This window comes from Dipodomys spectabilis, unplaced genomic scaffold (genome assembly GCF_019054845.1).
Source record: "Dipodomys spectabilis isolate Male_0828 unplaced genomic scaffold, ASM1905484v1 ptg000104l, whole genome shotgun sequence".
Classification (NCBI taxonomy): Eukaryota; Metazoa; Chordata; class Mammalia; order Rodentia; family Heteromyidae; genus Dipodomys; species Dipodomys spectabilis.
In genome coordinates this window covers 537,124-564,127 of record NW_024870781.1, presented here as the reverse complement: position 1 = coordinate 564,127, position 27,004 = coordinate 537,124, and the positions used below count along the sequence as shown (strand labels likewise).

Below are 27,004 nucleotides of genomic sequence, written 5' to 3'. Positions count from 1 at the left end.
AGCTACTCAAGAGACTAAGATCTGAGGATCACAGTTCAAAGCCAGCTGGGGCAGGAAAGTCTGTGAGACTTTTATCTCTAATAAATCACCAGGAAACCAGAAGTGGCGCTATGGCTCAAGTGGTAGAGCGCTAGCCTTAAGCTGAGGGACAGTGACCAGGCCCAGAGTTCAAGCCCCACTACTGACAAAAAGAAAAGAAAAAGAAAAGAAAAAAGAAGTAAATTTAGAAAATGTTCTTATCCAAAGCAATGAGGCTATATGATGGTAAGTGCCAGGAGTTACCTGCCCTCAACCAACTACCTTCCTCACCTTTTTCCGTTCCTGCTCCCTCTGCTGGAGTCTACACACAGCTTGATTAGCAGCTTGCACTGAAATAAAACAGACAACAATTTTCAATCAGCAGCCATTTTCAAGGAGACTTAATTAGATTTTTTTAGTCCCTAAAAACTGCAACCTCTCCCCCCCAAAAAAAACCCTGATGTTTTGATGGCTGGTGCAGTGGGAAAAAATTTTGCCAATACAGATTCAGGAAAACTGAACAGCCATTGTTTGGGAGCTTGGAGTTGCAGGCCATAAGACATTTGTGTACTAACTTCAATGACAAGTTGTCAAGAACTCACAGTTCTCTAAACAGTCAACATATGTGGTTAGTCATGTCTTCACAAGTTTCTTGGGTTCATGCCCTCCCTTCCCTTTGTGCACTCGCACTGCTCTAGCTCTACAGGTAGCATTTGCCAGTAAAGACACTTCAACAGCTTTCTACACATCGCCCGGCCTCTGCGCTCTTGTCTCCCCTGAATCGTTCTAGCTGCTGCTGTAAGATTCAACTTTCTCTGGGTCATTGTCATTTGGGCATTTCCACTTTTTAAGAATCAAAACTGCTCATACAGGGGCTGGGAAGGTGGCTCAGTGGTAGAGTGCTTGCTTTGCATGCATGAGGCCCTGGGTTCAATTCCTCAGCACCACATAAGCAAAAAAAAAGTCGGAAGTGGTGCTGTGGCTCAAGTGGTAGAGAGCTAGCCTTGAGTTGAAGAGCTGAGGGACAGCGCCCAGGCCCAGAGGTCAGGCTCATGACTGACAAAAAAAACCCCAAAAAACAAAAAAAACTGCTCAGACAGGTTGAGCATCCTTCGTTTAAATAGCAAAATACTCCTGAATCCAAACCTTCTGAATACTGACATGATGATACAGCAGAAAATTCCACACCAGACTTCATGTGATGGGGCATGAGACGAGGCAAAATTCAGGCATACTAAAAATTACGTATAAGTCATCCAAAAAAATCATATACCACGATCAAACAAGATTCATTTTAGGGATGTAAAGCTGGTTCAATATACGCAAATCAATTAATATAATTTATCACATCAACAAGACCAAGGATAAGAACCACATGGCTATCTCAACAGATGCAGAAAAAGCATTTGACAACATCCAACACCCCTTTATGATGAAGACTCTGGAAAAACTAGGAATCCAGGGAACATTCCTCCATACAATAAAGGCTGTAAATGACAAACCTACAGCCAGCATTATACTTAATGGTGAAAAACTAAAGTCATTTCCTCTTATCTCAGGAACGAGACAAGGATGTCCACTCTCTCCACTTCTCTTCAATTTAGTATTAGAATGCCTAGCTACAGCAATAAGACAAGATGCAAACACAAAGGGATCCAAATAGGGAAAGAAGAAGTAAAACGCTCCCTCTTTGCAGATGACATGAACTTGTCACTCCCAAATTACTCAAGCTGATTCAAAACTTTGGCAAAGGGGCTTGGAAGGTGGCTCAGTGGTAGTGCGCTTGCCTTGCATGCATGAGGCCCTGGGTTCGATTCCTCAGCACCACATAAGCAAAAAGAAAAAAAGCCGGAAGTGGCGCTGTGGCTCAAGTGGTAGAGTGCTCACCTTGAGCTAAAGAGCTGAGGGACAGCGCCCAGGCCCAGAGTTCAGGCCCCACGACCGGACCCCCTGACCAAAAAAAAAAAAAAAAAAAAAAAAAACTTTCGCAAAGTAGCAGGGTATAAAATTAACCCTCAAAAACCAACAATGAGAAAAGCGTGGCTGAAATCAGGAAAGCAACTCCATCGTAATAGCCCCACACACAAAAAATAAAATACCTAGGAATTAGCCAAAGAAGTGAAGGACCTCTATGATGAAAACTTTAAAAACCTGTAAAAAGAAATCAAAACAGAACTTAGAAAGTGGAAAAACTTCCCATGCTCCTGGATTGGATCAACATCATGAAAATGGCAATACTTCCCAAGAGTATCTACAAATTCAATGCAATACCTATCAATATTCCAACCACATCCTTCAAGAAAATAGAAGAGGCAATCCAAAAATTCATATGGAACAATAAAAGACCCCAAATAGCAAAAATGATCCTTAACAGAAAGAACAGTGCTGGAGGAATATTAATACCAAATTTCAAACTCTACTACAAAGCCATAGTCATCAAAACTGCTTGGTACTGGCACAAGAACAGACCTCAGGACCAATGGAATAGAATTGAAAATCCAGAAATGAACCCACAGACCTATAACCATCTAATCTTGGATAAGGGAGCTAAAAAAATAGAATGGAAGAAAGACAGCCTCTTCAGTAAATGGTGCTGGCAAAATTGGTTAATCACTTGTAGAAAACTAAAGCTAGATCCTTATATATTACCCTACACTAGAATCAACTCCAAATGGATCAAAGACCTCAGACACTCTGAAAACATTACAGGATGAAATAGGAGAAACCTTAGATCTCCTTGGCTCCAGCCGAAATTTTCTTAATAGAGACCTAGAAACATAACAAATCAAAGAAAGGTTGGACAAATGGGATTGCATGAAATTGCAGAGCTTCTGCATGGCAAAGGACATAGCTAGCAAGATCAATAGAAAGCCCACAGATTGGGAGAAGACCTTCACTAGCCATATAACAGACAAGGGTCTCATATCTAAAATATACCTGGAACTCAAAAAATTAAATCCCCCAACAACAAATCTTCAAAGAAACAACTGCCCAATAAATAAGTGGGCTAAAGACTTAAAGAGAAACTTCTCTGAAGAGGAAAGAAGGATGGCCAATAGACACATGCAGAAATGCTCAACCTCCCTAGCCATAAAAGAAATGCAAATCAAAACAACATTGAGATACCACCTCACCCCAGTTAGAATGGCTATAATCAAGAACTCTAATAACAACAGATGCTGGAGGGGATATGAACAGAAGGGAAGCTTACTGCATTGTTGGTGGGAGTGTAAACGTGTTCAACCACTTTGGAAAGTAGTATGGAGGTTCCTGAAAAGACTCCACATAGAGCTCCCCTATGACCCAGCAATCCCACTTTTGGGCATTTACCCAAATGATCACAAACAAGACCATACTAAAGCTACCAGCACAACTATGTTTACTGCAGCATTATTTACCATAGCTAAGATATGGAACCAACCCAGATGCCCCTCAGTAGATGAATGGATCAAGAAAATGTGGTATATATTTACAATGGAATTCTATGCCTCCATCAGAAAGAATGACATTGCCCCATTTGTTAGGAAATGGAAAGGCTTGGAAAAAATCATATTAAGTGAAGTAAGCCAGGCCCAAAGAAACATAGGTCCCATGGTTTCCCTTATTTGCAATATCTAGTATATGTCTGAGTCAAGCAGAAAAAGGTCAGATAAGTTGACGTTAGGGAAATGAACCCTAAGATATGTATTCAAATGTTTTTTTTCTTTCATGCAATTGTTTCTAACACATTTATAAGATTATATAACCCCTGCTTTCACTGTATTTGATGTCGGTATAATTTGTGGAGGGGAAAGGGAAAAACAAATCGTTTAAATAGGGATACAGGTGGACTCATTGCAACAATGAGATGTACAAGTCGTTATGTCGAAAATGAACTTTACAACTTTCGTGGGGGGGGGCGGGGAGGATTAGGGGGGCAGGGAGAGGATGGGAAGGGATGGGAAGGGGAAACAAATGAGGAGGCTACAATGCTTGATAAGAAATGTACTCATTATCTTGCCCATGTAATTGTAACTCCTCTGTACAGTATTTCCACAATAATAAAAAAAAAACAAAACTGAATTCCAGAGAGGTATGTCATTCAAGATGGCAAAATAAGTACAGGAAACAGCATTCCAAACCAGATGCTTCTTGACTTTATAAACACTTGGCTCAATTATTTTCCTACTTTTATTATCTCATAAAAATATTTTTAATTCTTTAGTTCTCAAGTATTTTCATTTAACACATTAATTTCAGTCACTCCAACCAAGTAAGGATGTGCAGTCCTAAGAGTCAGCCTCAGTGAACCTAAGCTTGAGCCTCCTAGGGTGACTGCTCTGGGGATGTCCTCTCTCAGAGTCATTCCTAGGCACTGTTCATATGGCTGCTCTTGGGCCCACAGCACCTCAGTTCCTCATTCCTAAAATGAACATAAAAACTAATGGGACTCCAGAACAAGATGGAATAATTTAATGGGATAATAAATAAAAGCCACTTTCAGGCATTCTTCACACACACTGTTAAGGCATGTCACTACTATTGTTCTATGCAGTGTATTAGCTTGAGAGTGCCTTCAAAAGCTTTCCCTCCTCCAAAAGCTCGGCTCAAGTTTACTGCCTTTGGAGAGCCTTCCCTAAAAGATGACATTCCTTCATTAGTGGTGTGTGCACCTGTACCTCAACATGCACTTGCATTTGCTTAAACTGGAGGTTCACCAATTGTTTTACAGTTCTGTCTTCCACTCCAATCCAGGCTAGTCCCAACGAGGTCAGATTTCCACAGCAGGGCAGAGAATGTGATTTCTCTGTCAGAAATGTTAAGCCTCTGCTTCTGGGAAGAGGAGGATTTTGTTTTCAAAAAGCTGTGTTAATGGTTATCAGTAATCATTAATTTTAGTTGTATCAAGGATAATATTTAAGGACTGAAAATTAGGTTCCTGGTCTTTACTTATTTTTTCTAAGTGAAAACAAAGTAGGAGTTGATTAGCTCTACTTGCTTTCTGGCATGTTAGTATTACATCATTCTTCCCAAGTGCTGGTTCTATCATTTCCTGCTTGCGTTTTTTTCTTTTCTTACTGACTTCGTAAATGTAACTAAAACCCAATTTTGCTTCAACATTTTCAGATCATCCTGAGCTTATTGTAAAGAAAGAGCTATAGGACTGGGTTATTCAGTCAATTCTTCCAACCTTTAAGAATTCAGCTAGAACTTTGTTCCACAGGATTACATACTATGTTTGGACAGAATATCCATTTTTTTTTTTTTTGGAATTTCAGACCCTGTGAAGTAATTTGCATTTTAACCTCTCAGCCATATAATACTTTCTGAATTGGTAAACTAATAAAATTTGCTTCTCTAAAATCTAAAACAATCACGTGACTACGGAAAGCAAGCCTCTTCCTTTCTGAGTGACTCCCTGAGGAAGAGGCCTTCTTCTGCAATCTGGCCATCTGGCTAGTGTGGCATGCAGCAATGGCCATAAAGTGATGGCCTACTGTCTCAGGCTTTCAGCGGCCTATATGGACGACTTTCAAGAAAGTCGAGAATCTGTCAGATGGTTTTCTCTTAAGCAAAACCTTACTCCAGGAGCTCAGCACTCCCAGTTGTTGCGTCACACAGGCACATGCACATTCTAGTAAAACTGTCTTACTTTCTGCACATCTATGTGTAAACTTCAGATACATAAAATAACATCTCCCCTCTACCCAATCAGCCAGCACCTCTATAGTCTATTCTGTTTATCCTTCTATTTGGATATATGTAGAGATGTTCAGAATGAAGCTCACCAAAGCAATGATTACTTTTAGGTAATTATTTAGTGTGATTTTTTTTTTGTTTTCTTTCTGTTAAAAATGGCTTGACTGTGACTAAAAAGTGATAAAGTATCAGCCATGAGAAAAAAAGCCAAGCAAGAACACAGGGCCCTTCCCCAATACCAATATATACACATTAAAATTCCCTGGCTGGGGATATAGTTCAGTGGTGCACAAATTTGGACCAGTGGAGTAAGATTCACATCTGCAGAAGCACAGCATGCATATACATATATGTGTGTGTATGTGTATGTGTGTGTATGTGTAATTGTTCTACTGATAGGCACAAAACAAAATTCATCACTAGGCTTATGATGTGCTTTGATGAGAAGATAATCCATGAATAGTCCATGAATAATTTGACACAACTACCTGATCATTCAATAGAATGAGTTAACATATCAGTTAACATGTGGTTAAAACATCGTTTTAAACAAAAATAATTTGCTAGAAATGCTAGCAGACCAAGGTCAGTTTTTAAGCACTCTGAATCTTGCAGACAGTGATGCTCAGCAAAACAGGCAAGAAAATCCTCATGTTGGAGTTGTACTGAAGCTTTTCCTGTTCAACAAGGAAAACCACTCCAAACAGCATTGTCTTTTTCTACATTCTTTTTTCTACAGATGACAATAAGACTCAGATATTGCAGTGATGTTAGAATCCAAACTACTAACTTCATTATTTAGTGTTTTAATTGTTCTAGTCAAGAAAATATATTTTCAGTCTAGATTCCCAATCCAGTGATTCTTTTTGTTGCTTTTAAAGAAGCTAATGTTCATATAACTGGATCTTGAGAATAAAAACAGTCAAAATAGCTGCTCACAGGTTTATAATACATTTCATACTTTTTTTAATAAACAGTAAACTTATTAAAATCAATCATAAAATTACGTGCAGGAAAAAAACAAACAGCAGATAACTTCCAAGGAGGGAAAAGGACTTCTTTAAGTACTTGAGCTTCAGGTGGTGCTCAGTGGAGCTCAGGAGTTTCGAAGTTTCTACCTTCACACCCTAAATTGAGCTCCCAGTCTTAAACTGCAATCAAACTGGGATATATCTGCTGGAGCTAATTTGCCTTTGCATGTAAAGAGGGGTCTATATTGGACAGTCTGTAGAGCCTGCTAGATTTGTGGGGCAGCAAGAACAGTCACAGATTGGAGGTCCACTTGTCCTATATGACATGGGCAACACTTCAAGATTGAGATCAGCTGGAATGTGGAATGCCTTTGAAACATTGGCTACTGGTAGAAGAGGATTTTCTTCACAAGCAGTGCTTTGGCATCTGGTGGCACAGATCTGTGTCAGGTATCCTGAACTAGATCCTAGATCATCTTCTTGTGGCTATTCATCTTCTGACACAAGTACAGGACAGTCTGTATTGAATGCCGTGAACAAGAAATCCTCCAGCTACAGATCAACTGCCCTGTGTTGTGCCCCTTCAGCTGCCACTCTGTCCTCAAGTGGTGAGGACAAGGCAAATCAAGCATCATCGACTGTGCCCTGAGCTCATTCGTTATCATATGCCATGGGCACATGTACAACAACATGCTGAACTGCTCTCCCATGTTGTGGGATGATGCCTCTGTTGAAGCTGAGCATGTCTCAGCTGCTATGGACTGATCCATGTGGGTACACAGCAAAGATGGCTCTTCTGCAGGCCCAGCTGGAGCTTCTATCTATCTGAGATAAAGTGGGCATCTTGGCATCCATGGCAGTTAGAGCACATGCTGATTTTTCAGCTGCTGCTGTAGCCTAACACAGTTTTCTTTTCAGTGGAATGGGCACAGCCGACTGGGCACCCACCACTGTTGGTACCTAGGATTGGCTTGGAGGAGTCTGAGCAGTGTCTGGATCCCTGCTGTCTTCATCTGAGCTGCCAGGTGTCACTGCCAATCTCTATATGTAAAGGGTTAGAAACTTCTTCAGGGTATGGTTTGGGGTTAAGGTCTGGGTCCAGGGTGGATCCAATGTCTAGAGGCATTCTCTGCAGGATCTTCTGGAGTCTGAACCAGTAAAAAAAAAAACCAGAAAGCAGCAAGAAAATATGCCATTTTCTTTGCTATCACAGGACAAGTTTGCCAGTTGGGGCAAGCTCTAGAATGTGGCTGCCTGGATACCTGAATTCCAAGTTCTCTTTGGTCACTTCGTAGGGTCCTCTTACCTAAGCCCCTTCTCCAACAGCACTGCTACAAAGTACCCCTAGACTTCTGATTGCTTCTCATAATACGTTTACTATTTGTACAACTGGACACAGCTTTACAAATATACTCCACCATTCCAGAGGATGTGAATTCAGACTAATATCTAGAGCTTTCAATGTTATCATATACGCATGAGATCCCCAAGGCTTGGTGTTATTTGGTACAACTGCAAACAGTGATAAAATGACAACAGGACGTGATACATCAAAATCCTTCAAATTCTTAGAAGTCCTGTTGTCCAGTTGAGAGACACAGCATTCACCTATAACCCATATAAGAAGATCTTTCCTAGATTAAAACAAAAACCTTACATCCCATCTTGAAGCCAACAGATAAATTATAAGGAAAAGAGATGTATTTTGTTCATGGCTCTGCTCCAAGGTTGAGAGACACATCTGCATAGCCTTGTTGAGGGTCACGTCCTGAGGCAGTGCCAGGCATCCCATGGCAAGGGACCCACACTGTTTACTTTTATATACCTAATGTGTGGGAAAGACATTACAGGCTCATCTTGTTTCACACATAAACATTCTGATGAATAAAGATGAGAGTTTTCCTTTTAGTTTAGGATCTAAAATGCTTGTAAGGGTTAAGGATATGGAAGAATTAGAGAAAAGAGTATGTTTGTAATAAAATGCAAAAGCTTCAAGTCAATTTTAGATTTTTTGCTGTTCCACTCAAAGAAACCAAATATGAGCTGGAGCTTTTCCAGCCTCTATTAGCATTAGAGTACAAAAGACCATTAAGCTGGACTAACACACAAACTTAAGGACCATCATCACTAACAAATGTCCCTCTGCTACCTTCTTGCTAGTCAGTCTACTATAGGTCACTCTTGACATCCTCCTGCATTCTGCACTTCAGTAATCCATCACTATTTGCCAGTGCACAAACTGAGTACTCAATATAACATGAATTTCTGAAAACTTCTAATTTTGAAATCAGAAATAAAGCTTCTTTTACTCTGTGATGTTTTGATATTAAAGAACATTAACATTCTTTTAATCAGTTATCTCTTTGCATGAAAACATTTTGCTTAATGGCGTAAAGCAATAATTAATTATGAAAAGATTATGTTTTGGAAAAAGCTAAGACCTTTAATAGCTTATTTGAAAAAAGAAGCTTCATTTATGTCCTAATTCCTGCTCATCAAACACTTTCTTATAAATTAACTTCTTGAAGGTAAAGAGTTTCATTTTCTTACATCCTAAGGACTGTCTTGTGAACTGTGGATACACATATCTTGTTTTGAAGATTAATGTTCTTACCATCATTGGCAACATACAACCACCACCAGACAAGTACTTTCTGTGACTGGGCTTCCCTCCCATATAGTCCCATTTGGAATTTCCTCTTTCTATTTCCCACTGTAACAGTCAAGAAAATGTTTCTGGTATAGCATTCATTTCAAGTTAAAATCAAAATCAAAGAAGTCACTGGCTTACATCTCTGGAGAACTTCCTCCAAGTTGTCCTTCATTGTCTCTCTGCATTTGGGAAGAGTATGTTCTTTTGTTTCATGGATCATGTTCTTTAGGTTTTCAAGAACCCGCAATTCTCGCAGATTACGTTTTTCCTATTAAAACAAAGCAAATGACTAGTACAGATTGTGTCTTCAGTCTTAGTAACTACTTTCTGAGGTTCCCACCTAAATCTTGGTTATGTTACTATTATTACTGAAATTTTCACAGCTTTCTTCTACTTATTTGGCAATCAGTGAGGTTGCAACCTAGAGGCGTTTTTTTATTTTTATTATGAAATGCTCCCAGGAGCTGCAATATGACTAATATTTTCACAGCAATGTTTAAAAATGGGCAATAAAACATTAAAAGAACAGAGGCTTAAATTTTTACCTATTTCGCCAAAAGACACCCTTTCATTAAATCAGATGCTTTATCTGATTTCAAACTCCATTTGCTTCTATTATTATGTATTACATTTTTTGATTCCTTTTCTCTCAAAATAAGAGATGACAAAAGTAAATAGATTATAGATACTTTCCACACAGAAAAAACTGAACAGTGAAAGCCTATGCTTAGAAAGTTCAGGGCTGGCCCTAGAGGAGACTGGAAACTTGAGCAGTAAACAATTCTCTACACTGGTACAGAACTTTCCACAAATTATAAGGGGCTCACTATGCCTAAGCTGTTTGTACAAAGAATGTGGTTAGTGCTGAACATCTCTTTCCTCTGGGAGCATGGAATCCTGGTACATGTAGACAATGCCTACATTATTAGCCCTATACAAACACTGGCTTCCTAAGCTTGGGCAGGCTTCAGGCTTCCAGGTAGATTGCACTTTATATGGTCTACCACAATCAGTTTCTGGGGGTATGGTGCACTTCCTCTGGGATTCTACTGGGAAGAGCCTCTTGGAAGATCCCACTTGGTTTGCTCCAAACTTCTTCCATGTACCTCTCTTCCTTTGTTCATTTTGCTCTGAATCCTTCTTCCAGGATAAAACTTAGCCATGAATATGTCCATATGATGTGTCTTGTGCATTCTAGTGAGTCACTGAAACTGGGGGTGGTTGGGGAGACTCTGTCACAGCCCTCTCCCCCAAAAGTAAGGCTTAAGCACCCTCCAGTGTCCACAAACTTGAATGTGATCAAGAATTTGTGACTATCGGGCTGGGAAGGTGGCTCAGTGGTAGAGTGCTTGCCTTGCATGCCCGAGGCCCTGGGTTCAATTCCTCAGCACCACATAAGCAAAAAAGAAAAAAGCCGGAAGTGGCGCTATGGCTCAAGTGGTAGAGCGCTAGCCTTGAGCTGAAGAGCTGAGGGACAGCGCCCAGGCCCAGAGTTCAGGGCCCACGAATGGACCCTCCCCCCCCCCAAAAAAAAGAATTTGTGACTATTTTCAAAGAATATAACAAGAAAAGGGAGAAAAATCTTCAATTTATAGCGGGGAAAAAAATCTGGCAAATGTTATCTCAATTGTACAATTGACGGCTCACAGAGTTAGGTGACACTTCATTGATAACATGAGCCTCCAAATGAGATATGGAGAGATGTGTCTTTAATCTCTGTGGTATTTTCCCTGAAAATCCATAAACTTGATCTAATCCTAAGAAAAACATCAAATGCAAATTGGAGGCATCCTGTACGATATCTGCTGAGTACAAAACTGTCAAGGTCAAGAAAAGCAAGGAAAGACTGTGAAACCAACGCAGACCAAAGAAGACCAGGGAGCATGACAATTAAATGCAAAGTGGTACCCTGAGTAGAGCCACAATAGAAAGAAGACTATAATAGAAAAATTGGTGAAATTTAAATAAAATCTGGTATCTCATTAATAGTAACATACCAACATGAATTCTTTAGTTTTGACAAATGTGTCATGATAATACAGGACATTAATAATGGGAAAAATGGGTTAAAAGTATATGGGTACTCTGTACTATCTCTGAAATTTTCCTACAAACATAAAACTAATATAAAGCATTTTATATTGTGACAGTAAATTTGAAAATGTCTATTGCAAGCTTGGATTTTTGACTTGTTTTTTTAAGTCATTCTTATGAAACTGCTGTGGCTAGCTTCTTATACAATTTTTATAATGACAAATTTAGAATTTAACAAAAGTTCAGAGAATAACATAAGGGCCTCAAGGCCTTATCAGTAATCTTCAACTATTCTTAGTTCATGACTGATTTTGCTCCTTCTATAACACTATGCTCATCTCCCCTAGAGAATCTGATGCAAATCCCAGATACTATATCATTTTACTGTAATTATGTCAACATATGCCTTCCTCCTAGGAGGAAAAAAAAAAGATACAATAAGGCTCTTTCTCTCTCTCTCTCCACACACACACACACACACACACACACACACACACACACACACACACACACACACACACACACACACACACACACACACACACACACACACACACACACACACACACACACACACACACACCATGATTTTTTTTTTTTTTTGCCAGTCCAAGAACTTGAACTCTGGGCCAGGGCCTGTCCCTAAGCATCTTTTGCTCAAAGCTAGCACTCTACCACTTGAGCCACAGCTTCACTTCTGGCTTTTTCTGTAATTAATAGGAGATGAGAGCCTCATGGACTTTCCTTCCAGGTTGGCTTCAAATCTATATCCTCAGACCTCAGCCTCCTGAGTAGCTAGGATTACAGTTGTGAGCCATTGGAGCTCAGCCAACTTTTTTAATATCATTAAATATCAAAGCAGTATTTATATTCCCTCAAATGTCCTATAAATGTTTTTATTTCTACTAATTAAAATTCATATATTGCATCTGGTTAAGATACAATGGTTAAGATACTTCATAATTCTTTTTTTTTTTGGGGGGGTCCGGTCGTGGGGCCTGAACTCTGGGCCTGGGAGCTGTCCCTCAGCTCTTCAGATCAAGGCTAGCGCTCTACCACTTGAGCCATAGCTCCACTTCCGGCTTTTTTCCTTTTGTTTATGTGGTGCTGGGGAATCAAACCCAGGGCCTCAGGCATGCAAGGCAAGCGCTCTACCACTGAGCCACCTTCCCAGCCCCAGATGCTTCATAATTCTTAATCTACATATTTTTCTATCATGTTCTTTCCTAGCAATTTGTTGAAATGCCATTTATTTGTTCTGTAATGAGCCATAAACTGTTTTAATTTAACATACTCTTTTGTCTCTTCCATCTCCTGTACATCATCAGAACTAAAGATTCAGGATTTAGTTTCATTTCTGTTTGCATGTAAAGGTCAGAGGTGGGTTATGAACTCTCAACAAAATGTTGGTAGCATTTTATCTTTATTTATTAGAAGGAATACTTTGGTAAGAGAAACTGACCCTCAACAACTATATGATTACTCTGAGAAATGCTCACATATGGAAGGTGAAAGATGACACCTGATTTTTCCCTGAATTATTTCCCTACTAGTCCAAAGGGTGATGGGAAAGAGTTTTTGCTTGTGTACAACTTCACAGCTCCTAGCATTAAACTTACTTGACTCCCTCGAATTCATCACACTACTCCTCACACTGTCCTAGCTCTGGCTGGTGGGAGCCTGTTCAAACTGGCCCTGGGAGCCAATTCTGAGACTTCTCAGACAGAACTCCAATATTGTTAAATCTTTGCTTTCTGGTATGACCTGATGTTCCACATCATCCTGTACTCTGCTTTTGATCCACCACTTGTATTAAGAGATAGAATTCAGAGTTAACAATAAGATGGATGTGGTAATCCCAATACTTGGAAGGCAGAGGCAAGAGACATATGTGTTTGAGGCCAGACTGGGCTACATTGGGAGAGGCTGTCTAAAAAATTACCCCAAAAAACATGATATACAACTAAACATTGACAGTCAAACTTAAATTTAGGACTATAGAATTTTAAATTACTGTCTCTAGGGCTGGGAAGGTGGCTCAGTGGTAGAGTGCTTGCCTTGCATATATGAGGCCCTGGGTTCAATTCCTCAGCACCACTTAAGCAGAAAAAGATGGAAGTGATGCTGTGGCTCAAGTGGTAGAGCACTAGCCTCAAGCTAAAAAGCTGAGGGATAGCGTCCAGACCCAGAGTTCAGGCCCCATGACCAGCACAAAAAAAAAAAAAAAAAAAATTACTGTCTATTCTGTTTCTTTACAGTTTTCAAAGACTATTACAATTTCTCATTTAATTTATTGCTGACTAACTAAAAATATCAATATCAACATTGACACAATGATTACTGAAAATAGTTTATAAAGTATTTTTACAAAATTTTATTACCTTTTGAAGGTATATTATATTAAAAGTATATAGTAAAATAATTGTATTTTAATGTCACTTGTAATAATTTCTGAGTCACAATATTACCAACCAGAAACATATTTTCTTCATACATTTGACTTGATTTTTAGTGACTGTTTCTTAAATTTTGCTTTAAATTACATAAAATACTTACATTGCTCCAAAACTACATCTATAAGACAAAATATGCTGAAAGGTGTCTAACTTCTATACCTATTCGCACCCTATTTCCTCCATCATTTTCTTCTTGTTCAGGTAATTAAAAATGTGTCCAACAACTGTTTTACGTATAAGGATCTAAACCTGTATACATATATTTAGTACGTATAATCTCTAGGTGATAATGTGGTCTATTTGCTCTCTTTTTAATCGTACTTTCTAAAAAATAGAGAAGCTTATGATGAGGGTTACATCCCCCCAAACCAACGTTAAGGTGAAAACATTATAAATCAAATGCACACAGACTAGACCTAACCAAAGAGCTCACTAGCTTAGCAACCAGTCCTCTGCAGTTTTGATTGTTTCCTCCAGAGATCTCATAGCTGATTAAGAGCTGTGGCTCACTGTTCTGCCAATCAGGGCAGGGGAGATTGGGTCACCTATCACTAGCCTGGGAAAGAATCCAAATTCAAAATATTCAGAGGAAAGTTACTTCTGTGCCAACATAAAGGCAAACAATCCTAAATCAATTGTAACTTAAAGACTATATTTTCAGAAATGAGCAGTGTTGTTCTCATGGATATTTATACTAATAATTTATATTATATCCTTGTACATAATAACCTCCATGTTGGGGCCCAACATCCATTTATTCTCACTATAAGGAATATTAATATTAGGTGATAACTTTTTTTTGCTCTAATCTTTCCTCATCCCTCAATATCAGAGTTTTAGTATTTGAGTTAACTAGTGAAGATACCCTACTTTGCACACACCCCCTCCCCATCTGCTTCTAGTTTCTGATAAGTTATATGGTATGATCACTGTCAGTACAGTCACTGCACATGACATTCTCTCTTGACACCCTTCTTAAGTCTTAACTAACCACATACTAATGATTAGAAACTTTTATTAGGAAAGAGTATCTACAGTCAGTTCGGTTTTCTGAAACTATGTTCTACAATAGTCAATAGATTCCTCAGGAAAAGCTCATTTGTACAGCATTTCTACAGTCCTCATGTAACCTTAAGTGTTTGCAGTTCCTATATCTAGGGATCAGTTGGGGTAGATATAAAAGCTCTTATTGTTGCTCCCTTGCTTTCTAGCATAACACAAATAAGTCTGTTAACAACTGGATTTTCTTCCTCTAATAAAGAACTTAGTCATTTTTCCTGGATGCTTGGAAGACTCCTGTTTTCTTTAAAGCCCAGTAGTGCTAGTGGAAAATCCTTAGTGTTGGCTATTCCAGGTTAATCTTCCCAGAAAGCAGAATGCTCTTCAATATTTTTCAATATTTTTCTTTCAGTAATATTTTCTTGAAATTGACATGTTGGACTGAAATCCCTTTGTATATCAATTTAAATATAATTTTAAAAATAATAATAGTGGAAGAGAGTAAGGGAAGGGGTGACATTGTCCAAAAGAAAATGTACTCTTTGCCTAGCTTATGAAACTGTAATTCCTGTGTACCTCCATTATAATAATAAATTTTTAAAAATATGGAATAATAATAATTAATAAAACCTTTCTCCTTTTTTCCCTCTCCTCTCTTCCCCTCTTCTCCTTCTGTACTGGCAGTGGAACTAGAACTCGGGGTGTTGTGCTTTCACTGGGCTTTTTCACTCATGGCCAGTATTCTACCACTTGAGCCATAATCCCAGTCTAGCAAAATGCTGGTTAGAAATAAGACTCTTCTAGCTGGGCTAGCTTTGAACCACTATTCTTAGCCTCCTGATTAGATAGGATAGAGGTGTGACCCCTGGTATCTGGTGATTTGTCTCTTTGTTTTGCTTTTTAAAAGTGGTGCAGGGATTTGAAGTCATTTTTGTTAGGCAAGCACCACTTGAACTATGTCTCCAGCCACTTACTTGAACCTAGCCTCAAGCTCTTTTTGCACGGGTTATTTTCTAGATCAGGCCTTGTTTCCTGCCTGGAAAACTTCCTAGTACTGTAATCCATCTAGGTCTGTAGCTGGAATGATAAGTATGTGTCACCACACTCAGCTTCTTTCCATTGAGATGGGAGTCTTCTGAACTTTTCTGACTAGGCTGGTCTGGTTAAGGGTCTCAAGTAGATCCAGGGATGGTCCTGAACTTCAATCTCCCCTACATCTCAGCTTCTCAGGTAAGCTAGGATAGGGGCCGGCCCAGCTAAATTTTTCTATTCTCAATTTAACTTATTCTTGTTGGATTTTTCACCTTCAAAATAAATTTTAACATGTCTTTTTCCTGAATACTTTCACTTCAGCTTTAACTTTTTTTTTTTTTTTCTATACCCTATGGAGGACTTTTTTTTTTTTTTTTTTTTTTTTTTATTGTAAAGCTACTATACAGAGGGTTACAGTTACATGAGTGAGGTTATGAGTACACTTCCTCTTGAACATTGTTACCCCCTCCATTGTTTTCCCCCTACCATCCCCTCCCTCCCTCCCTTCCCCGAGGTTCTTTTTTTTTTTTTTTTTGATTGTGATTAAATGATTACATAATTTCAAAGTCACAAGTTCATTCTAACTTCCCTGGAGCAAATTGTCTACCACAGTCTGTAATATATAACAGTGTTCACATGTTATATACCATATTTGTGATCAGCAGCATGGGGATATTTAGTAGTGGTTCAACCAGATGAGCGGGAGTTCTTTGTTTCTTAAGTCCTGTTAGTTTTATCGTATCACCTAACCTTTTGGATTTAGCATCCACTTATCAGGGAGACCATGTACCGTTTGTCTCTTCGTTCTTGGCTTACCTCGCTCAACATGATTCCTTCTAGCTCCATCCATTTCCCTGCAAATGCCATTATTTTGTCATTTCTAATGGCTGCATAATATTCCATTGTGTATAGATACCACAATTTTTGGATCCATTCATCTGTGGTGGGGCATCTAGGTTGTTTCCATATCCTGGCTATTGCAAACAGTGCTGCAATAAACATGGAGGTGCACGTGTCCTTGTATATTGGTTCCTGTTGTTCAGGGTAGATGCCTAGAAGTGGTATGACTGGGTCGTAAGGGAGGTCAATCTTTAGCTTTCTAAGGACCCTCCAGACTGCTTTCCAAAGTGGTTGTATAAGTGTACATTCCCACCAGCAGTGTAACAGGGTTCCTCTTTCTCCACATCCCCTCCAGCATTTGTCGTTGGCTGATTTGTGGATGTGGGACATTCTGACTGGGGTAAGGTGGTATCTCAGGGTTGTCTTTATTTGCATTTCCTTCACCACCAGGGATGATGAACATTTCCTCATGTGTTTCTTTGCCATTTTTATTTCTTCATTTGAGAAGTCCCTCTTTAGTTCCCTTGCCCATTTAGTAATTGGTTTGTTAGGTTTGGGAGGGATTAGTTTCTTGAGTTCCCTGTATATACAGGATGTTAACCCCTTGTCTGATATATTGCTGGTAAATATTTTTTCCCAATTAGTTGGTTGTCTTTCTAGCTTAGTTGCGATAGATTTAGCTGTGCAGAAGCTTTTTATTTTAAGGTAGTCCCATTTGTCGAGTCTCTCTCCAACTTGTTGTGACCCTGGGACTCTGTTCAGGAAGTTCCTTCCTGTGCCTATTAGTTCAAGTGTCTCTCCTACTCTGTCCTGTAGTAGTTTCAGAGATTCAGGTTTAATGTGAAGGTCTTTAATCCATTTTGAGTTGATGTTGGTGCATGGTGAGAGGCTGGGGTCCACTTTTAGTTTTCTGCATGTGGCTGCCCAGTTTTCCCAGCACCAGCGGTTGAAGAGGCTGTGTTTCTTCCATTGTATGTCTTTGGCTCCTTTGTCGAATATCAGCTGGCTGTAGGCCTGTGGATTTATATCTGGATCTTCTATTCTGTTCCATTGGTCTTCGGGTCTGTTTTTGTGCCAGTACCATGCTGTCTTTGTGATTATAGCTCTGTAGTAGAGTTTGAAGTTCGGCATGGATAGCCCTCCCATATTGTCTTTATCCCCTAGAATTGTTTTGGCTATTCTAGGTCTTTTGTTGTTCCATATAAATTTTTGGACTGTTTTCTGTATTTCAGTGATGTACGTCATTGGGATTTTAATAGGAATTGCATTGAATTTGTATATTAGTTTTGGAAGTATCACCATCTTTACTATATTAAGTCGGCCTATCCAGGAGCATGGGAGGTCTTTCCATTTCCTAGTGTCTTCTGCAATTTCTTTCTTTAACTTTTTATAGTTCTCATTAAATAGTTCTTTTACATCTTTGGTTAGGTTAATTCCTAAATATTTTATTTTTTGGGAGGTTATTGTGAATGGGGTTGCTCCCTTTATTTCCCTCTCTTCCTGTGCATTATCAGTGTATAGGAAGGCAACTGATTTTTGTGGGTTTATTTTGTATCCTGCTATTTTGCCGAAGTGACTTATGATTTCTAAAAGTTTGGGGATGGAGTTTTTGGGATCGTGGAGGTATAGTATCATGTCGTCTGCAAAAAGGGATAGTTTCACTTCTTCTTTCCCTATGCGGATCCCTTTAATGTCTTTTTCTTGCCTTATTGCCCTGGCTAAGGGTTCTAGGACTATGTTGAAGAGGAGTGGAGACAGTGGACATCCTTGCCTTGTTCCTGTTTTTAGGAGGATTGGTTGTAGCTTTTCCCCATTAAGTATAATATTGGCTATTGGTCTGTCATAAATGGCTTTTATTGTTTTTAGAAATGTTCCTTCTATTCCTATTTTCTCCAGAGCTTTTAGCATGAATGAATGTTGAATTTTATCAAAGGCCTTTTCTGCATCTGTGACGATAATCATGTGATTCTTGACCTTGGCTCTGTTGATATGCTGGATTACATTTATTGACTTACGTATGTTAAACCATCCCTGTGTCTCTGGGATGAAGCCTACCTGATCATAGTGTATTATTTTTTTTATGTGTTTCTGGATTCTGTTAGCTAGAATCTTGTTAAGGATCTTTGCATCTGTGTTCATCAAGGAGATTGGCCTGTAATTCTCCTTTTTGGTTGGGTCTTTGCCTGGTTTGGGGATGAGTGTGATATTGGCTTCGTAGAATGAGTTTGGGATAGCTCCCTCCTTCTCTGTTTCTCTGAAGAGCTTGAGGAGTATGGGTATTAGTTCTTCTTTAAAGGTCTTATAGAATTCTGCTGTGAATCCATCTGGTCCTGGGCTTTTTTTTGTTGGAAGACTTTTGATAGCTTCCTGTATCTCATTATAGGATATTGGCTTATTTAATTGGTTAACTTCTTCTTTGCTCAGTTTGGGTAACTTGTATTTCTCTAAAAATGCATCCATTTCCGCCAGATTTTCTTCCTTTAGAGAGTATAGCTTTTGAAAGTAGTCTGTTAGAATTGTTTGGATATCTTGGGTACGTGTTGTGATGTTTCCCGTGGCATCCCTAATCCTATTAATATGGGTTTCCTCTCTTCTTTTTTTAATTAATCTTGCCAACGGGCCATCAATTTTGTTTATTTTTTCAAAGAACCAGCTTTTTGTTTGGTTTATTTTGGTTATGGTTTTCTGATTTTCTAATTGGTTAATCTCTGCTCTCAATTTGGTTATCTGGCTTCGTCTAGTAGCTTTAGGTCCCATTTTTTCTTGTTTTTCTAGCTGTTTTAGTTGCAACATGAGATTATTTACTTGGTCTGTCTCCATTCTCTTGATGTGGGCACTGAGGGCAATAAATTTGCCCCTCAGGACTGCTTTTGCTGTGTCCCACAAGTTTCTTTGTGAGGTGTTTTCATTTTCATTGAGTTGTAGGAAATGCTTTATTTCTTCTCTGATCTCTTCTGTTACCCAGGCCTTGTTAATTCAGCTTTAACTTTTACATTTCTATTCTATACAAAAAATGTGGATATGTTTTTACAATTCTTTTTTTTTTTTTTTTTGGGTCTGGTCGTGGGGCCTGAACTTTGGGCCTAGGCACTATCCCTCAGCTCTTCAGCTCAAGGCTAGCGCTCTACCACTTGAGCCACAGCGCCACTTCTGGCTTTTTTTCTTTTTTTGCTTATGTGGTGCTGAGGAATCAAACCCAGGGCCTCAGGCATGCAAGGCAAGCGCTCTACCATTGAGCCATCTTCCCAGCCCCATGTCTTTACAATTCTGACTTATCATTTCCTTCTATAATTTTCTCAGCTCCTTAAGCTCTTTTAAAATATTAAACTCTTGGCAGGCACTGGTGGCTCATGCCTGTAATCCTAGCTACTATTTAGGAGGCTGAAATCTGAAGATTGTAGTTGAAAGCCACAGGAAAGTCTATGATATTCTTATCTCCAATTAACCACCAAAAAACCAGAAGTGGCACTGTGTCTGAAAGTGGTGGAGTGCTAGCCTTGAGCAAAACAGCTCAGGGACAGTGCCCAGGCCCCGAGTTCAAGCCCCACAACCAACCAATAAATAAATAATAAAGTATTGAGCTCTTGTTTTATATTTCTTTATGGTCATCTTTGTTATTCTGCTTTTCATTCCTTTTATTCTCTAATAAATTTGTATGGAATTTAACTTCTCAGTTTTTAATTTTTTGTGCTGTCCTGGGGCCTAGGTGCTGTCCTTGAGCTTCTTTTGTTTGATCAAGGTTTACACTCTACCACTTGAGCCACAGCTCCACTTTCTGCTTTTTGGTGGTTTATTGGAGAGAAGAGTCTCATGGACTTTCCTACCAGGGATGGTTTCAAACCATGATCCTCAGATCTCAGCCTCCTGAGTAGCTAGGATTAGTGAGCCACCAATGCCTTGAATAACTTCTGCTCAGTTGTAAATGAAGTTACTATTTCTCTAGTTCAGTGTGGAGGGGGCAGGGGGGGGGGCAAATAACCTTACTAACTTCAAAGCAAAATTCAATTTCCTAGCTTCTCCACAGTGCAGACCTTGTCCTAGAAGGGAGTTGGGTTTGTGAGTTTTATACCCCCCTTTCATTTTGAGCCTCTCCTGGGGGCCCCAGCCCTCACTCATAAAATGGAGCCTGTGAAGGCTCCTCTATTGATCTGCTGCTCTTCTCTGAATGCCAATCAAGGTTTCCAAATAAGCTTTATGAGATTGGTGGTTTTCTAGCATTCCAGGCTTTCCCACGTTCCTCTTCCTTCTCTTCCCTTCCTCTGGTAGTTTCTGGCATCATAGAAGCCAGACCTAGGGCTTTGAACAGCAATCCTCAGTTTTCAGACTCCTCCTAAGTAGCTAGGATTACAGGTGTGAGCTACCAGTGCCCACTCAGTCCCATAAGTTTTTAAAACCACATTATATATCTATTAAGTTGTTACATACTATATGGAGTAGCCACTCTAATAATATAAAGTTATATTCTGATATTTAGTCTATTTCTCTAATAATCTAAAACTGTAATCAAATTGTCAAGTGAAATTCTAATTCTAATTTAAGGAATTTTCTGTTAATTTATACTACATTTGAATGTATTAACATGCCTCCTCTTAATATATTTACCATACATTTAACATTTTTTGGCCTCTAATAACCAATTTTTCTTTCTCAGCTCAAACATCATGGCTTCTCTGACAGTTTTCTGCAGCACTCTGCTAGTAGTTTCCTCCTATTTTCAAGTACTTTGGGTTTATTTATTATAATATCTACAGCAATAGATTCATTATATGTATTTCTTCTCGTAAATTCTGTAAGCTGGTAACTGTCCACACTTCCTGATAATGAGGAACATGGCTTACTCATTTTTACATACCTGGCTAGACAAACATTTCTGTAGCCATTCTACTCTTTCATCCACCACCATGTTGTATTTGGAGTACTAACATGCCCTAACCAAGCCTGCCCACCATTTCCCACCTGTCTTCCTGCTTACCACATGAGAAGCAATTATAATGTTGGGCTCCAAAAGCCACTTGTAAGCATGAGGGCAATATGCCAGGGAGACAGAAGGTAGAACTGGAAGAAGGTGACTTCAGGGCTATCATACCAGTTTGAAGCTAACTAAATCTGGTCCCTGGTGATCATGCAAGAAAACCAAACACTCATGGATACCACTATTTTCCAGTACTCCATTACTAATAACTAAACACATTCCTACTGATTTATTCTGGTATTCCATAACTATTCAATAAAGTAGTTAATGAATGAGGCTTGTTAAAGACTACATAAGGAAGTTTTACAGGAATATTTACCCTATGGGCACATCATAGATACTGGTTGATTAACTAACATATGTGTCTCTTTGGCTCCATGCAGAAAAGGTCATAATGGAGGTCATTCTATAGCTAGAAAGAAAATGGATCAGAAGACAGTGTCCATCCTTACAAGTACTGAAGTACACTACCTGAAAAGTAAGATTCTTCTGAATCTCTTTATAATTTTCACTGGAATTTCACTGGAAGGACAAACTATGTAATGTCAAGAGAAAAACTGTTCTTAAATACTTCTGAAAACAAACAGTAATTCAGTAAGTTAAGAAATGCTGCCACCATGTGGCACTTACTGTTTTATAAATGGAATTTTTATAAAGAAAAGAGAATCCATTGCCATTCACATTAAATCTTTTTAATATATAAACAACTTTAGTTTTTAACTGCTAGCCCATTTTTTCCTGATGAGAGCTTCACCTGAATAGTACTGCCTTAACATTGCTGCCTGTCCAGTAAGCTTTCCTGGGAAAGGCCACTTCTATTAACACGGGGCAACAGTGGGACAGAAGTATAAATATTGAAAGTTAAGTAAAGTACTCAGAGCTGAAATCTCTAAAATACTTTCAACTTTTCCCCATCTAATAGGAAGGGAAATGGTACAGGGTAACATTCAGAAAAGGGTGCTAATAAGCTTGATGTATAGGAAAGTTCTGCCAATTGTGGAGATCATAGCATAAAAACGGTGAAGGGAGGCTCTGTAGTTAACATCTCAGTCACAAAAATATCTTTAGTTACTGCTTTACATAAACAAACATTTAAATACATTTTTGCTATTGTTATTTTCATACAAAGCCTTACTACGTAACCCATTTTTGCTATGGTTATTTTTAGACAAAGCCTTATACGTAACCCAGGCTACACTGACCCCTCTTGCCTCCATCTCCCCAGTGCTCCCATGCCCAGCTGACCAATACATATTGTTTGAGTCTATACAGTTATGATTGAGTCTATCATGCCCAATGGGGAAATTTTATTTATTTACTAAACATTTTCTAAGATAATGCTTATGTTACTTGTTGAGATAATATTTTACCTAGAGATATAATAAACTGAACCCAAACTCATAATTATTGCAAATTCTGACTTATTAAACTTTTATTTGCTTGTATTTACTGCCACCTTTCTTAATAATAACTTTTTAATGCCTATATACCATGAAATAAAATGTCAGTCCTCATAAAGCTCAAAAACCATATGGTTACTGTTCTTGCTTTAATGATGAGGAAACTGAGCCTTGCATAGCCAGTAATCATGCCAAATTAGAGGTGCCAGGACTTGAAAACATGTCAAGTACTGAGGCTTGTGTTTTTCATACCTTTCTGTATTGCCTCCTTTCCAAAAATATTCTTGGAAGGCTTAATGGTGTAGCAATGCAGAAAATACTTCAATTCTCATTTTCTCTTGGCAATTATCTTTTATCTCATTTATGAGGTTTCTTCAAGCAGGAAGTCACCTTGAATGTAACATACTCAAAAGCATAAAAGGAAAACTTACTTTATCATCATTTTTGAAAATCAATTTCTCAATATAATGTGTTTATAGAATCCAACTACAATATTTAAAGAATGCCATTGTATCTATATAATTATACTTGTATTCTAGGGATGACTCAGCCAGAAGTTAGCCATCTGACTTACTGTGTTTGTTCTCTGCACTCAGTCTCAAAAAAGAAAGAGGGTTGAAATAACCCAACTTTAATTCCCAAATCCTACGCTTCTCTTAATATAAACTGGATCTTTGGAAGTATATTTATAAATATTGTTTCAATAAAAACAAACATCTGGGTATTTCAAGTTGACCACACTAACAGAAATGGGCAGTAGATGTCAGAAAATCTAACTTTTAATCCAGCTCTGCTACTTATCTCTTGAATCATTAAACATCTACAATACCAGACACTGTTTTGGGCATTTTTACCACAGAGTATGAAAGACAATCCCTACTGTCAATAAACAAGTAACAAGAACACTATAGGTAGTCCTAAGTACTCGTGGAGTAATTCCAAATGGCCTCCTCTAAGATCCCCAGGATGCACATATACCTTTTCCTAGTGAATTCAACCAACATCTAATCTAGGTGTGCAGTGAAGGTATCCTAAGGATGTAGTCAAGTGACTTTTAGAAATACAGATTGTTTTGAAAGGAATTGTCTATAGGGAGCCTGATTAGTCAGGAGAGTCTGACGAGCTCTCTTCTGTCCAGAAAGCTCTGAAGTAGAAAAGCACATGAAGAATTAGAGTTTCTCCATTATGGCTTTGAGGACAGAAGGAGCCTCATGACAAGGATTGTGGGTGTCCCCTGGAAGCTGAAAGTGGCTTCTACAGTTGAGGAACTGAATCTTGCCATAACCATGTAAGTTTGGAAGAGGACCCTGAGCCCTACATGGCCAACACCTTGATTTTAGTTTTGTGAGATCCTGAGGTAAAGTCCTAGTTATGCTGTGCCTAGACTTCTGACATACAGAACTTTGAGCTAATAAATGAGTACTGTTGTAAGATATAAAATGTGTGGTGATTTATTACACGGCATTAGAAAAGAAATATAGTTCTATACAGAGCATCACAGAGGAGAACATAAATAAATGTATTGGTGACTATTTACTTACCAGAAATAGTTTGTTTAATGCTATATATAGCTCTATTGTGAGTACTCTGTACTTTAGCACTTCTGTAGAATTAAAGGATTAAAACACTTTTAATTAATCCTTTAATAACTAGAACTATTTCTGGTAAGTAAATAGTCACCAATAATTTAATTATGTTCTGTAACCCCTGCTTTCACTGTATTTATTGTTGGTATAATTTGTGAAGGGGAAGGGCAAAAACAAATTGTTTAACTAGGGATACAGGTGGACCCCTTGCAACAATGAGATGTACAAGTCCTTATGTCGAAAAATGAACTTTACAACTTTGGTGGGCGGGGCGAAGAAGGGGGGAGGGGAGTATGGGAAGGGGAAACAAAGAGGAGACTCTGAAGCTTCAAATGACACTGTGGAAATCTGAAACGAGGGGATGTCATGAAGGCAGCTTTTCTTTTTCTGAGGAAAAAAAAATAGGCATGGGCTACAGGACTATTTAAAATGTCTCATTTACAGTATAAAGCTCAAAGGTATATGTAATTTTTACACCTATGAGTATTCAATTTCTGTCTCTTACCATTGGGTAACCTTTATATGTAAATATGATAAGGTAATCTGATAGCCTTATTCATTCTCTTCATCATTTCATTCATCAAAGATTGTTCCCGTGTAGATTATTGGACATTTATTGTAGCACTATATAACTGATTTAAAAATCTGTAAATGAATTAGCACTTTCATATTGAAACAAGCCTGCTAGCCTATGTATAAAAGCAAAAATGTTTGCTGTTTATAAGAAGGGATATAATGGGGTGGGGGTGGGGTAATTTCAGGTTAATTATTAATTTAAAAATGAACTAGCAATTTTGTACCTGGTAACTTTGTGGTGCACTCACCTCTGATAGTGACTTGAATTCAGTATGTAAAAAGGGGTTAGTGATATTCATTGCTGCTAAAAATGGGAACTCCCTCTGTGTCCTCTTTTTTTTTTTCTTCCTTAAAGCTCTCAGTGTACAAGTGGATATTTGGATATAAGACCTTACTGTAACAAATAGGAAAGGTAATATCTGAAGCGTGTAAATTGGATATATGAAGTTCTACTCTTAAAGAGGTAATCTTAGAGTATGGCTAAACATCTATATATGCAATCTATTAAAAGAACTTAATTCAGCTAAAAAAAAAAAAGAAAAAAAAAGAAAAAGAACTTTACAACTTTGGTGGGCGGGGCGAAGATGGGGGGGGAGGGGAGTATGGGAAGGAGAAACAAAGAGGAGGCAACAATGCTTGATAAGAAATGTACTCATTATCTTGCCCATGTAATTGCAACTCCTCTGTACCGTATTCTCACAATTAAAAAAAAAAAAAAAAAGATTTTCACATCCACTTTTGGTGAAGCCTTATTTGAAAATAGAACCTCATGGCTTGGAATGTGGCTTAGTGGTAGAGTGCTTGCCTAGCATGCATGAAGCCCTCAGAAAAAGCCGGAAGTGGCGCTGTGGCTCAAGTGGTAGAGTGCTAGCCTTGAGCAAAGTAAGTTCAGGAAAAGTACCCAGGCCCTGAGTTCAAGCTTCAGGATTGGAAAAAAAAAAGGTAAGAAAGAAGAAAAAACAGAACCTCATTCTGCTCAAAATTACAAAACTGTGTAATACTATTTACCACCAGTAACTTGGAAAGTTCCTACACAACGCAGAATGAAACTATCATACAAGTACAAAGCCAGAGTAAGATCAAAGAGGATTGCATGCTGCAGAACATAGCATGCAAGGTAAGTAGTGGCAGAGAGCAGACTTGAAAGGTAGGGGCTGTTCACAGGGTTATGTTGAGACCTTACCTTATAAGATATTCTGTAAAGGCTTCAGGGTTAAAAACTGATCTGGCTTAGGCGATAGAAGAGACACAGTGGGAAGAAGAAATAGAAATCCTCAGATGAGGGATCATCTAACAGACTTGGTCACTAAATGAGAGCCTTAAAGGAGATGGAATGGCCAAGTTTCAACTTGAGTGCTTGAGTGAGTACAGATGCTCTAACAAACCGTAGAGAAAATAAGTCTGGAATATTCATATCCCTTAGGCCCTAAAACTGCTCTCCCCGCCCACCCCCACCCATCTTATTTCATAAACCAAAAACAAGCAGCAGCAGCAATAGCCACAGCCACAAAAAAAAAAAATTGTGGCTGGGTGCTAGTGCCTCACACCTATAATCCTAGCTACTCAGAAGGTTGAGATCTGAGGATTAAGGTTCAAAGCCAGCCTGGGCAGGAGTATCCCTGAGGTTTTTCTCTCTAACTAATCAGCAAAAAGCCAGAAGCAGAGCAGAACTGTGGCTACAGTGGTAGAATACTACCCTTGAGCTAAAAAAGCTCAGGGAAAGCACCCAGGCCCTGAGTTCAAGCTCAGGATGGGCAAACAAACAACAGCAACAACAAAAACCTCACT

The 27,004-nt window shown here is 38.7% G+C and overlaps 1 protein-coding gene across 1 annotated transcript in view; it reads right to left on the bottom strand.

Annotated features, from left to right (window-relative positions):
- The window catches only part of Bloc1s5 (biogenesis of lysosomal organelles complex 1 subunit 5), a 48,715-nt gene that overhangs the window by 11,658 nt on the left and 10,053 nt on the right, over positions 1-27,004 (bottom strand). Inside the window, exons 3-4 of the mRNA XM_042687158.1 lie at positions 9,460-9,589; positions 310-368 (exon numbers count right to left, since the gene is read on the bottom strand). Of these exons, the coding sequence (XP_042543092.1) occupies positions 310-368; positions 9,460-9,589 (189 nt within the window). The remainder of the gene's footprint in view (positions 1-309; positions 369-9,459; positions 9,590-27,004) is intronic.